Source organism: Salpingoeca rosetta (assembly GCF_000188695.1).
Source record: "Salpingoeca rosetta unplaced genomic scaffold supercont1.34, whole genome shotgun sequence".
NCBI lineage: Eukaryota > Choanoflagellata > Craspedida > Salpingoecidae > Salpingoeca > Salpingoeca rosetta.
Window position 1 is genome coordinate 452574 of NW_004754900.1, and position 12500 is coordinate 465073.

Sequence of the window (12500 nt, forward strand, 5' to 3'; positions counted from 1 at the left end):
TGATCAAGAACAACCACCACCACCACCACCATCATCGCCACCACCGCCACCACCACGACAGCGGCTGACCTGTGAAGTACATGGGGAGGTCAAACGCCTTTTCAAAGCACCAGACGAGCACGCGGTAGCACAGCAGATCCCACGGCATCTGCCAACACATGCACGCATGCATGCATGTGTCAGCGGTGAAGCGAGGCAGGTTGCGTGGTGCTTGCTTGCGCATGATACTGCGTACACGCTTGCGGAGCATGCCTCACGCACGCACGCACACATGAACACACACACACACACACACACATACAACGCCAGTGTGTATGCAAATGGTGTCGATCAAACCTGGTATCGGATGTTTGGTTTCTGCACCTTGACGGCAACCTGCAGGCAACAAGGCAAACAATAACACGTGCGTGTGTGTGAGGGGGCGAATGGCACATAAACACGCACTGTCCCTCCTCGCACATACACACACAGACACAGACACACACACACACACACACACACACACGCACACACACACACACACACACACACACGCACACACACACACGCACGCACGCACACACACACACACACGCACGCACCGCGGTGCCGTCCTTGAGCTTTGCTTTGTGGATTTGGGCGATGGACGCGGATGCAATTGCCTCTTTGTCGAATTCGGCGAAAATCTCCTCTGGCTCCTTCCCAAAGTCCTCTCGCATCACTGCGCACACTTCCTCGTAGGACACCGTTGGCGCCTTGTCCTGTCCTCGTGTCCACGTGTTCATGTAAGCACGTGAGCGTGCATGAGTGTGCACGAGTGTGTATGTAGATGCGCACAGCATCTTCTTACCTCAGCTGTGTGTATGTGACATTGCACACCTCCTATATGCAAACACACAAGCACACGCACGCACATACACACACACGCACATACACACGCGGCTGACCTGCAAGTTCGCGAAGAGTTCTGCGTATTCTGGAGGAAGGACGTGGTTCTGCATGCTGATGCTCTGGCCGAGCTTGATGTACAGCCCGGCGTTCTTGCAGCAGATGTTGTACCTTTGAGGGTTGTGGTATAGTACAGACGGTGAGCGTGAAATAGAGAAAGGGAGAGGGTGTGTGTGTGTGTGTGTGTGTGTGTGTGTGTGTGTGTATGTGTGTGTGTGTGTGTGTGTGTGTGTGTGTGCGTGTGTGTGTATGTGTGTATGTGACTCAAAGGTGCACACACAACTAATCCCGCCCCCCCCCCCACACACCATCTGCGAGCGACCCTGGCGTGAATGTCGCTGATCATATCTGGGTGGCGGTCCAGGACGACCTTGTAGTCCCATACGGTTTGCACCGCCGCAACGGCCTGAGAAGAAACGATGTGGCGGGGAATTGGCACGCATGTGGGCGCAGGCCACAAACTGACAGTAGAGACCTTACGCACCTCACGCGCTGCAGCCTGCTTTACCTCCCAACAGCGCGCACACACACACACACATCACGCACACACACGCACGCACGCACGCACACACACACACACACACACACACCACGTGTGTTGCTGTTCACACGAATGAAGACAAGCATGCGGCGCACCGTGCGCATGCTCCTGTTGAAGCACTCGTAGCGGAAGTGCGTGTCATATTGGTGGGCTGCGACCGCGCCGACGGCAAGCACGGCACCGGCCCGCCGCCACAACGTACTGCGGCTCATCACGGGTCGTCGACTCTGTGGTGGTGAGAAGACGGCAGGGTGATGATGGTTGGTGATGATGTGATGACGATTAGGGGTGGCTGTTGCTGTTTGTTGTGTGTTGTGTGTGTTTGAATCCGCCGCGCAATTTGCGTGAAATCATCGGCGGCGAGATTGCCGAGTCAGCACATGGCTTTGCTGAGTCAGCAGTATTTTGTTTGTGTTGTTTGTAACAAGCAAGCAACAAGAAGGCAAGCGACTCAGTGCGGTGATGAAGCAAGCAAGCAAGAGACGGTGCAGTGGACGGCACTGCTTGCTCAGCTCCATTCATCCCTTCTTCCTTCCGGTGTTCGCTCGCCCGCACGTGATCTCAGCTTCCCTTCCTCTCGTCTTCTTCTCCTTCTCACTCCCTCCTGCCCAAACGATCAAGAATCATGGCGAGCCGTCCTGGGCAGATGCAGAAGCAGCATGCGCACGAGGTGGAGAACAGCGCGGGCGGGTTTGTGTTCAAGGTGAGCGACATGACGCGTGCGCTGCGGTTCCTCATCCTGGGCTCGGACTCTGGCACGTACTACGCGTCCGCGCGGAAACTGACGCGCGACAACGCGCAGTGCCTGCAGCGGCTGCTGGATGGCGGGCAGGGCGCGGAGCTGGTGGACCTCGTGCGCACCGTGTCCGTGGAAGGCCGCGCCGCCAAGCAGGACCCGACCCTGTTCGCGCTTGCGCTGTGTGCAAAGCAGGGCGACACTGCGACGCGCCAGCGCGCGTTCGCCGTGCTGAGCGAGGTGTGCCGCATCCCAACGCACCTGTTCATGTTCCTGGAGTTTTGCCGCCTGTTTGTGGACGGCAAGGGCTTTGGCCGCGCGCAGCAGCGGGCGGTTGCGGCCTGGTACAACGGCAAGCCCGCGGACAAGCTGGCCCACGCCATGACCAAATACAAGCAGCGCAACAAGTGGCGCCACGGCGACGTGCTGCGCCTGGCGCACGCCAAGCCCGCGGACGCCGCGCACAACGCCCTGTACGCGTACGCGACCAAAGGCAAGGATGCCCTCGCGCAGGCGGCGCTATGGACGGAGGACGAGACGACGCGCGAGCTGCACGCGTTCCTCACGGCGCTGCACGGCCTCGCTGCCGAGGAGGACGTGGGCAACGTGGTCGCCGCCATTGGCGAGCACGCCCTCGTCCGCGAGCACATCCCCACGCGCTTCCTGTCCTGCAAGCGGGTGTGGCTTGCCATGCTGCCGGGCATGCCGTTCACGGCGCTGGTGCGCAACCTGGCAACCATGTCCCGCATCGGGCTGTTCCCCACGCCGCCGGAGGACGAAGACGGCGAGCCAGAGCAGGCGGAGAGCAGCGTGCTGCCTTTGCAGAGGCGCCTGGCAGGCCTGCGCGTGTCCCCACGCTACAACGTGCGGCGCAACCCGCGCCGCAAGTGCGCCAAGCTGGGCAGCGTCGGTGACGATGGGCGCCGGCGCCACGAGTCGATGGACGACGACGAGGACGAGGACGAGGAGGCGCGCACGAAGCGGGAGGAGAAGCAGAGGAAGGAGGAGGCAAGGCGAAAGCGCAGGGAGGCCGCGGAGGTGCGTGACCGCATCACCGCTGAGGATCAGCAGCGCGCCCTGGACCTGGTGTGCGAGAAGCTGGGGGACGAGGCTGCTCTGCGTCGCGCGCGCGTGCACCCGTTCAGCGTGCTGCTTGCGCTCTCCACGTATGCGCAGGGGCAGGGCTTCCGCTCGTCTGCGGGCGAGTGGACCCCACATCCGCGCGTGATTGCGTCACTGGACCGCGCGTTTGACGCCAGCTTCGCCAACGTGGCGCCCACCAACGAGCGGTACCTGCTGGCGCTGGACGTGTCCGGGTCCATGAGCGTGCCCATCATGAACTCGCCGCTGACCGCACGTGATGCAACCGCGGCGCTTGCCTGCGTGACGCTGCGCACGGAGGAGCACGTGGACGTGGTTGCCTTCTGCCACGAGCTGACACGGCTGGACATTCCGCGCACGGCGCCACTGCAGGAGGTGGTGGAGACGATACAGCACCGCAGCTTTGGGCGCACCGACTGCGCCCTGCCCATGCTGTACGCCACGCAGCACAAGATGGACGTGGACGTGTTTGTCGTGTACACGGACAGCGAGACGTGGTACGGTGGCACGCACCCGTGCGACGCCCTCCGACAGTACCGCGCCACGATGAACAAGCCCAACGCCAAGCTGATTGTGGTTGGCATGACGTCCACGGGTTTCACCATTGCGGATCCGCGCGACCCGAACATGCTGGACGTGGTTGGCTTTGATGCAAACGCCCCGCTCCTCATGGCTGCTTTTGCTCGCGGCGACCTGGCGGCGCGCTAAGGGGCATGTGCTGGTGTGTTTTGGTGTGTTTGTTGTTGTTGTTGTTGTTGTTGTTGTTGTTGTTGTTGTTGTTGTTGTTGTTGTTGTTGTTGTGTGTGTGTGAATGTAAATTGCGTGCGTGTGAATGTGTGTGTGTGTGTGTGTGTGTGTGTGTGTGTGTGTGTGTGTGTGTGTGTGTGTGTGTGTGTGTGTGTGTGTGTGTGTGTGTGTGTGTGTGTGTGTGTGTGTGTGTGTGTGTGTGTGTGTGTGTGTGTGTGTGTGTGTGTGTTGGTTGTGAACATCCATGGGTGGGCATTGTAATAGCTGAACCGTCCCTCCCCTCCCCCCCCTCTCCTTGTCCCCCTCCTATATCCTTGTGCTTGCACCGTGTTGCTGGCGCTTATGTATTTCTGTGACTGGTGTGTCTTGTGCGTTGCCACGTTGCCACTTAAATTTGCATTGTCCAATGTGTGATGATGATGATAACTGTAGCCACACGATGCAATTCGACTCCAACTTAAAACAGACCCAGCGAGACAAGCAAGAAACATGCAAGAGCATAAACAACAACAATAGTGATGATGACAATCGAGACAAACGATTGAGTTCTCTGCCCCCTCCCGCCACACACACAAACACACACACACACACAACCTATGTGCGGGATCGCAGAAGCCGTGTGTAGGTGTCCTTGAAGTCGCGCGAGACATAGTACTTGGGCCGCTCGTCCACGCGCACATGGAGATAGCTCACACCAAGCCTGTGGTGGTGGCGACAGTGTGGGGCGAGGATGAGCCACGGTGAGTCAACCTTTGACTTCCAGTCGCCAAACACGGGATCATCGACAGCCCTCGCTAATATCACACACACACACAGTTGCACACACAAAACCACACACAAGCACACAGTTACACACATACACACACACGCACAGTTGCACACACACATACACACACATACACACAAGCACACGCACACACACACACACACAAGCACACGCACGCAAGCACAAGCGCACACGCACCCTGATGTCGAGAGACAGATGACAGGCTGGCGATGGAGGCGAGCAAGGGCTTGGTCCGCAGCGACACGGAGCACATCAAGCCGCTGCTGTTGCAAGGCCGACAAGACGTTGCTCGAATCCTGGTCGCCGTCTGCCGCCACAGCGACGCGGTCTTGCAGCCCATAGTATGTGCCAATGTGCGCATACGCGCGAGTATCCACCCCTTGCAGCGGAACAGGCACAGTGAGCTCTGCGTCGCCGCCCAGGTTGCTGAAGTGCACCACGCGCGGCTGCGGCTGGCCGTCCGTGCCGCCAAAGTGTTCGCTGAAGGCGTCCACGTCTGTGCTGATGGCGTCCAGCGCAGGCGCGGGCACGAGCCGCATCCGAAATGTGTCGTCGAGTGTGTGCAAGGTCATTGGCTCGCACTCCCAGAAGAACCCGGCGCCAGTGCGGCCATTGTCGTCCACCCCGTGCTGCAGCACATCCACAAACAGCCGTCGCAGGGCGTCCGATTCCGTCTGACTGGACAACAACCCCAGCACCCGCCTTGCTGTTAACCTCTCCCTGTGGCCCTGCGGGTGTTGCTGTTGGTGCGTGTGCTGCTGTTGCTGTTTCTGTTGTTTTTGCTGTTTATGTTGCTGTTTATGTTGCTGTTGCTGTTGCTGTTGCTGTTGCACATGCTGCTGCACATGTTGTGCACTTTTCCTCGTGTCGTCCCCCTCCTTCTTCCCCACATGGAGTTCTTCCTCCTTCTCAACTACACTTGCCACGGTCAAGATGCCATTGCGGTGCTTCTCGATGAGAAACCTCGTGTGTTGTGTGCCCTCTTGCCGTGTGGCGCTCCTCGCCAGCTCCCCATCCGCCGCCATCGCCTCCCCCGTCACCCCCGCCATCGCGCCAGTCATTGTCTCTGTCATCGTCTCAGAGGTGTCCTTCCACCACACCACACAACAAGTGCCAACGACAACAAACAGCACAGTCAGCACGGCGATGGTGATTGTCGGGTGCGACATGATGATTATGAGCTCAATCCTGATTTCAGGTACACATTCTGGCGCACGTCAAAGTTGATCGGCGGGAATAGCACCGTAAATCGTCCGCCAACATTCCGCAAAACCCACGTGCATGCGCGTCAGCGAAAACCAACAGAAATCGTCAACGAATGATCGTCAACACAAAAGCCGTGCGCAATCACTGCACACCCACCCACAGCAGCAGACAAAAAAATTTGCCAGCCACGCGCGCAACCGCTTGCTCTCACCTTTCTTTCTTGCTTGCTTTCTTGCTCTCTCTCTCTCTTGTGTGCGCGTGTGTCTCTTGATTCTGCCTTTTTCCCTTTGGTCGCATCCGCGTGCACATCACCCTTCATCCACCTGCCGGTCACCCACCCTCCCTTTTCACCCCTCCCACGAGACAACCGCCACCATGGTAAGTGCACCTGCCTGTGCCTGTGCCTCTGTGCGTGCACACGAGAGCGTGCTTGGGTTTGTGTGGGTGTGTGCAAGCGAGTGCATCCACAAGCATCCCGCTCTTCTTTATGGGAGGGCGATCTCAAAGACATGTGCATGCACACATGCATATGTGCACATGTGCACATGTGCACATATGCGTTTTCCTCGCGTCGACGATTCTACTGCCACCTTCGGCGGACTTGTGTGCATGCTCGTTTTCCTCCTCTTCCCTTGCCACCAATGTTGATCCTCTCCTCCACGATTGCACACTCTTCCCTCGTTGTTTTTTTCGCCTTTGCGTCTGCCAACTTGTCTTCATCTGCGATCGCTTTTATGCGCACGCACGTGGTCCACCACCACCCAATATGGCATCTGAAAACCGATTTCCTTTTCGTCCCCCTCTTTTCTCTCACCATCCTTCTCTTCTTGACCGTTCCCCTTCTTCGCTCCAACGCACACACAAACATGCATCAATGGCTGAATCCATCCACCACACCACCCACTCACTCACACACACACTCACACACGCTCGACCCCTACCCCTGCCCCCTTTCTCTTTCCAAACTCAGGTGCATTTCACAGTGAGCCAGATCCGTGAGATCATGGACAAGCGTCACAACATCCGTAACATGTCTGTGATTGCCCACGTCGATCACGGCAAGTCCACCCTCACGGACTCGCTCGTGTCCAAGGCCGGTATCATCGCCGGTGCCAAGGCCGGTGAGACCCGCTTCACGGATACCCGTGCCGATGAGCAGGAGCGCTGCATCACCATCAAGTCCACCGCCATCTCCCTGTACTACGAGCTTGACGAGAAGGACATGGTCTTCGTCAAGCAGGAGAGCCAGGGCAACGCCTTCCTCATCAACCTCATCGACTCCCCCGGGCACGTCGATTTCTCGTCCGAGGTGACGGCCGCCCTCCGCGTCACCGATGGCGCCCTCGTCGTCGTTGACTGCGTCTCCGGCGTGTGCGTGCAGACCGAGACTGTGCTTCGCCAGGCCATTGCCGAGCGCATCAAGCCCATCCTCTTCATGAACAAGATGGACCGCGCTCTCCTCGAGCTCCAGCTGGAGAAGGAGGACCTCTACCAGACGTTCCAGCGCATCGTCGAGAGCGTCAACGTCATCATCGCCACCTACGGTGACGACGACGGTCCCATGGGCCCCATCCAGGTCGACGTCGCCAAGGGCACCGTCGGCTTTGGCTCCGGCCTCCACGGCTGGGCCTTCACCCTCAAGCAGTTTGCCGAGATGTACTCTGCCAAGTTTGGCATTGACATTGAGAAGATGATGTCCCGCCTCTGGGGCAACCAGTTCTTCAACGCCAAGACCAAGAAGTGGCGCAAGTCCGAGGGCGACGGCTTCCAGCGTGGCTTCAACATGTTCGTGCTCGACCCCATCTACAAGCTCTTCGACGCCGTCATGAACTTCAAGAAGGACATGACCGCCAAGCTCATCGAGAAGCTCGACATCAAGCTCCAGGGTGACGAGAAGAGCCTCGAGGGCAAGCCCCTCATGAAGGTCATGATGCGCCGCTGGCTCCCCGCCGGTGAGGCTCTCCTGCAGATGATTGCCATCCACCTTCCCTCCCCCGTCACCGCCCAGGCCTACCGTATGGAGATGCTCTACGAAGGCCCCCACGACGACGAGGCCGCCCTTGGCATCAAGAACTGCGACCCCGAGGCCCCTCTGATGATGTACATCTCCAAGATGGTCCCCACCTCCGACAAGGGCCGCTTCTACGCCTTCGGCCGTGTCTACTCTGGCAAGGTCGCCACCGGCCTCAAGTGCCGCATCATGGGGCCCAACTACGTGCCCGGCAAGAAGGACGATCTCTTCATCAAGAACATCCAGCGCACCATCCTCATGATGGGCCGCTACATTGAGCCCATTGAGGACGTCCCCGCCGGTAACATTGTCGGTCTCGTCGGCGTCGACCAGTTCCTCGTCAAGACCGGTACCATCACCACCTCCGATGCCGCCCACAACATGAAGGTCATGAAGTTCTCCGTCTCCCCCGTCGTCCGCGTCGCCGTCGAGGCCAAGAACCCCTCGGACCTCCCCAAGCTCGTCGAGGGTCTCAAGCGCCTTGCCAAGTCCGACCCCATGGTCCAGTGCATCATCGAGGAGTCTGGCGAGCACATTGTTGCCGGTGCCGGTGAGCTCCATCTCGAGATTTGCCTCAAGGATCTCGAGGAGGACCACGCCCAGATCCCCATCAAGAAGTCCGAGCCCGTCGTGTCCTACCGCGAGACCGTCTCCGAGATGTCCAACATCATGTGCCTCTCCAAGTCCCCCAACAAGCACAACCGTCTCTTCATGAAGGCCGAGCCTCTCGCCGAGGGTCTCGCTGAGGCCATTGAGGACGAGAAGGTCACCTCCAGGCAGGACCCTAAGGAGCGCGCCCGCTACCTCGCCGACAACTTTGAGTGGGACCTCACCGATGCCCGTAAGATCTGGTGCTTCGGCCCTGAGGGCACTGGCCCCAACGTCGTCGTCGATGTCTCCAAGGGTGTCCAGGTGAGCGCGACTGTGCTATTATTGTTGGATTTTTTTTTTCGTCAATGCTGTTGTTTGTCTTGCGGCCAGGCCTTCGACTTCACAGTGGTTTCCCTCTCCTCCTGATGATGCACATCATTGATTTACATCTGACGTGCGCCTTGTATGGCGTATGGTGATGCTTTATTCAATGTTAAACACTCTAATTTTTTGCTGAGGGGTTGTTGTTATCCGCCATGTTCCTCCACCTCTTGTTGTTCGGCACTCACACGCGGCATCATCATCCCGCTCATTTGCACTGCAATTTCACTCACTCAAAACCCCATCTCCTTTCTCCCGCTCCCTCTCATTCACACAGTACCTGAACGAGATCAAGGACAGCGTCGTCGCTGGTTTCCAGTGGGCCACCAAGGAGGGTGTGCTCGCCGACGAGAACATGCGCGGCATCCGCTTCAACATCTACGATGTCACCCTGCACACCGATGCCATCCACCGCGGTGGCGGCCAGATCATCCCCACCGCCCGCCGCTGCATGTACGCGTGCTGCCTCACCGCCTCTCCCCGCCTCATGGAGCCCGTCTTCCTTGTCGAGATTCAGTGCCCAGAGAACGCCATTGGTGGCATCTACGGTGTCCTCACCCGCCGTCGTGGTCACGTCTTCGAGGAGAACCGCGTTGCCGGTACCCCCATGTACAACGTCAAGGCTTACCTGCCCGTCATGGAGTCCTTTGGCTTCGACTCTGCCCTCCGCGCCGGTACCGGTGGCCAGGCCTTCCCCCAGTGCGTCTTCGATCACTGGCAGGTGCTCACCGCCGATCCTCTCGACCCATCCTCCATTGCCGGTCAGATTGTCAACAAGTCCCGTACCCGCAAGGGTCTCTCCCCCGAGCCCTTCCCTCTGGACAAGTACTACGACAAGCTCTAAGCTCCCCCGTGCTGTTTTGTTTGTGGATAGTCTTGGTCCTTTCGGGTGTCGTGTTGTGCATCCATGTTGGTGTCGTCTTCCCCTTCTTTACGTTGCGCTCCTACTATACTCTGCCCTTTCTTCCTTCTTCTCCACGCTGTTCTGTCTGTGTTTTGTGTTGCTCTATGCGACTCTTTACGACCAAACCAGCAATGTTCGGTCGGTGACGTGTCTTGTGCGTGTGCGTCATTTGCGTCATTTGTGCTGCCGCTGTGCTCGTTCTCTGCTGTCTTCGTCGCTCTCCATGCTCTCTCGTTTGGTATGTGAAGGAAGTCATCTCAGGCGACCAGCTCACCACTGATGATGTTTTAAAGGCTTTCACGCCTTGTCAAGTACACGGGCAGCCCTCGGCAAATCCTCCGCAATTGAGAATGTGGAAGACACAGTGCGAAGAGAGAGAGAGAGCAGAGGCACGGCGCTTGCGTGTTGTGTGTGTGTGTGTGTGTGCGCGCGCTCTGAAGGTGCTGTACCGATGTGACATGAGGATTTCAAAAGTGTACTCAAGAGTTTGTGCACACAGGACAGCGGCAAAGGGGCAAGCAATCAAGGACATGCATGTCGGATCAAACACACACACACACACACACACACACACACACACACACACACACACACACACACACATTTCGATCAGTCATCACGGTCAACAAAAGGCTGTCGAATCGACGACACAGTGTAGGGCTGGCTGCCAGCATCATGCTCATCATGATCATCATCACTGTCCTTGAGTTGCCGGTAGCGCGAGGACGACATGATGGCCCCCGAGCCCGTGTGCTGCGACACAGAGGCGAGCGCAGAGTGCAGCGTGTTGCTGCTGTTGTTGGTGCCACCACCACCACCACCACCACCACCACCACTACCACCATGAGGCCCGAGCAAGGATGACGGCATGAGCGCTGACTTGCGCTTGAGGTTGCGGTAGATGCCAACCAATATGGCCACCACCACCGCCGACGCCAGCACAGCGAGCGTGACGTTCGCCGCCTGCTTCAGGCCGCCACCAGCTGCACCCAACACGTCGTCACCGGGCTCAAAGATGGCAGCAAGGCCCTGCGTGGACTGGAACGCCAGCGTGTGGTCGTGCCCCACGTTTGGCACCACGGAGATGTTGTGCACGGGCCGCTTGAAGAACGCCTGCACAAACTTGAAGTACAGCTGCCCGCGCTCCAGCCTGAACCGCCCCTCAAACATGTCCATGCATGTCTTCTCCAGGCCGTGCGACTGGCAGCCTGGCTCCAGGTCCTCGTTGCACGTGTCGTTGCCGCCAAGCAGGTACACCACGTGCTGGTGCGCGTACGCCTGCTTGAGGGTGTCCACGGGCCGCCCGTTGGCAACGTACAGCGGAAACGCGCCGTCCAGGCCCCACTCCCACATGTTGTAGTTGTCGCAGTTGTTGAGCTGCTCCTCCGTGGGGATGACGAGGTCCCCGTCAATCCACCTGCGCGGGTCGAGGTAGCAGTAGGAGGAAGGATTGGCCACCACATAGCGGAACGCGCGGGCAAGCCCGCTTCCGAGGTGCAGCGCATGTTGCGTCAGGGCGTAGCGCTGGACCGTCTGTCCGCCAGACGAGTGCCCGACCAGCGTCACCTGCTGCAGCTTCGGGTACGTGTGCGTGGAGTTGAGCGCCTTGAGCATGCGGTCGAGGATGGCGTAACTACTGGTGGTGGCGCCCGTCTTGGTTGCGCTGGGCTCCGACTCCTGCCCAGACCGCCACACGCCGTTCTCGTCCGCACCGCTCCAGTACACCACGCCTGGGTTGAAGTGGGGGAGGTTGGAGGGAGGGGGAGCGAAGTAGGCGTGAGTAAGGTGGTGGTGAGACGAGGAGTGTGTGGAAGGAGTTTGTGGAACAGATACATGCAATCACACACGCACACACAGAGGAAAGCAGACGCACACACAGAGACAGAAAGGCAGGCACACAGAGAGAGAGAGAGATGCACACACACACACACACACAGATACACAGATACACACACACACAGATACACACACACACAGATACACACACACATGCACACACACAGAGCGCCCCAATGCTCACCGTCCGGAGGGTTGTCCTGGGGCTCCATGAACCAAGGTGCAAACACGGCGACGGAGTTGCGCGGGTAGTGGGACTGCAGCGCCGCAGCCTCGAGCATGGAGCAGAAGTACTCGTCGGCATTGCGGGCAGCACCATGCACCACAATGACAGCCATGCGGATGCCTGACCTGTCCGGCCTCTCAATGTCGCCGTTGTCGCTGAAGTACACAAAGTCCGTGTCATCCACCACGTTCTTCAACCGCTGTGTCGGCAAAGGTCCCCGGCACAGGTTGTATAGCGGCATCCACGGCATGTATGGGTGCTGCTCCACATCATCTGCCTCGCAGCGGGAGCCAGCACAGTGATATCCATGTGCACAGCAGTGTTTGCCATCATGGCAGCAGACTAATTACATGTGTTTGGTGGTTGGTGGTTGTGGAAGGAGGAGCGTGAATTGGTGAATGGGCGTGAAGTGTGCTCTCAAAAGCAAGACACGCACGCACACTCAAATATACACACACATGCACACGAACAAGACACGAACACATGCACACATAAATACGCACACA

The 12500-nt window shown here is 58.5% G+C and overlaps 5 protein-coding genes across 5 annotated transcripts in view; 2 read left to right on the forward strand and 3 right to left on the reverse strand.

Annotated features, from left to right (window-relative positions):
- PTSG_10756 (atypical/ABC1/ABC1-B protein kinase) overlaps positions 1-1857 on the reverse strand; it is a 5461-nt gene extending 3604 nt beyond the window's left edge. The window contains exons 1-6 of the mRNA XM_004988663.1: positions 1564-1857; positions 1236-1333; positions 927-1038; positions 582-740; positions 337-375; positions 70-148 (exon numbers count right to left, since the gene is read on the reverse strand). Of these exons, the coding sequence (XP_004988720.1) occupies positions 70-148; positions 337-375; positions 582-740; positions 927-1038; positions 1236-1333; positions 1564-1680 (604 nt within the window). The 5' untranslated portion in view covers positions 1681-1857. The remainder of the gene's footprint in view (positions 1-69; positions 149-336; positions 376-581; positions 741-926; positions 1039-1235; positions 1334-1563) is intronic.
- Positions 1858-1885: 28 nt separating this feature from the next.
- On the forward strand, positions 1886-4069 carry PTSG_10757 (SS-A/Ro ribonucleoprotein). Its single transcript, XM_004988664.1, has one exon. It carries the CDS (start codon positions 2094-2096, stop codon positions 4011-4013), a length of 1920 nt encoding a protein of 639 aa, XP_004988721.1. The 5' UTR covers positions 1886-2093; the 3' UTR covers positions 4014-4069.
- A 315-nt stretch (positions 4070-4384) lies between these two features.
- Positions 4385-5999, reverse strand: PTSG_10758 (uncharacterized protein). The gene is made up of 2 exons (XM_004988665.1): positions 5017-5999; positions 4385-4752 (listed from the first exon to the last, which is right to left on the reverse strand). Exons 1-2 carry the CDS (start codon positions 5910-5912, stop codon positions 4647-4649), a joined length of 1002 nt encoding a protein of 333 aa, XP_004988722.1. The 5' UTR covers positions 5913-5999; the 3' UTR covers positions 4385-4646.
- A 184-nt stretch (positions 6000-6183) lies between these two features.
- PTSG_10759 (elongation factor 2) lies at positions 6184-10276 on the forward strand. The gene is made up of 3 exons (XM_004988666.1): positions 6184-6423; positions 7016-8968; positions 9306-10276. Exons 1-3 carry the CDS (start codon positions 6421-6423, stop codon positions 9870-9872), a joined length of 2523 nt encoding a protein of 840 aa, XP_004988723.1. The 5' UTR covers positions 6184-6420; the 3' UTR covers positions 9873-10276.
- Positions 10277-10512: 236 nt separating this feature from the next.
- Positions 10513-12500, reverse strand: part of PTSG_10760 (uncharacterized protein) — a 2568-nt gene continuing 580 nt past the window's right edge. The window contains exons 2-3 of the mRNA XM_004988667.1: positions 11953-12336; positions 10513-11662 (exon numbers count right to left, since the gene is read on the reverse strand). Coding sequence (XP_004988724.1) covers positions 10542-11662; positions 11953-12336 — 1505 coding nt within the window. The 3' untranslated portion in view covers positions 10513-10541. The remainder of the gene's footprint in view (positions 11663-11952; positions 12337-12500) is intronic.

Coding starts and splice junctions, on each gene's coding strand:
- PTSG_10757 (XM_004988664.1), top strand. CDS start 2,094: ATGGCGAGCCGTCCTGGGCAGATGCAGAAGCAGCATGCGCACGAGGTG.
- PTSG_10758 (XM_004988665.1), bottom strand. CDS start 5,912: ATGACAGAGACAATGACTGGCGCGATGGCGGGGGTGACGGGGGAGGCG. Junction 4,753..5,016: donor ATCTGTCTCTCGACATCAGG/GTGCGTGTGCGC, acceptor CCACCACCACAG/GCTTGGTGTGAGCTATCTCC.
- PTSG_10759 (XM_004988666.1), top strand. Junction 8,969..9,305: donor ATGTCTCCAAGGGTGTCCAG/GTGAGCGCGACT, acceptor TCATTCACACAG/TACCTGAACGAGATCAAGGA.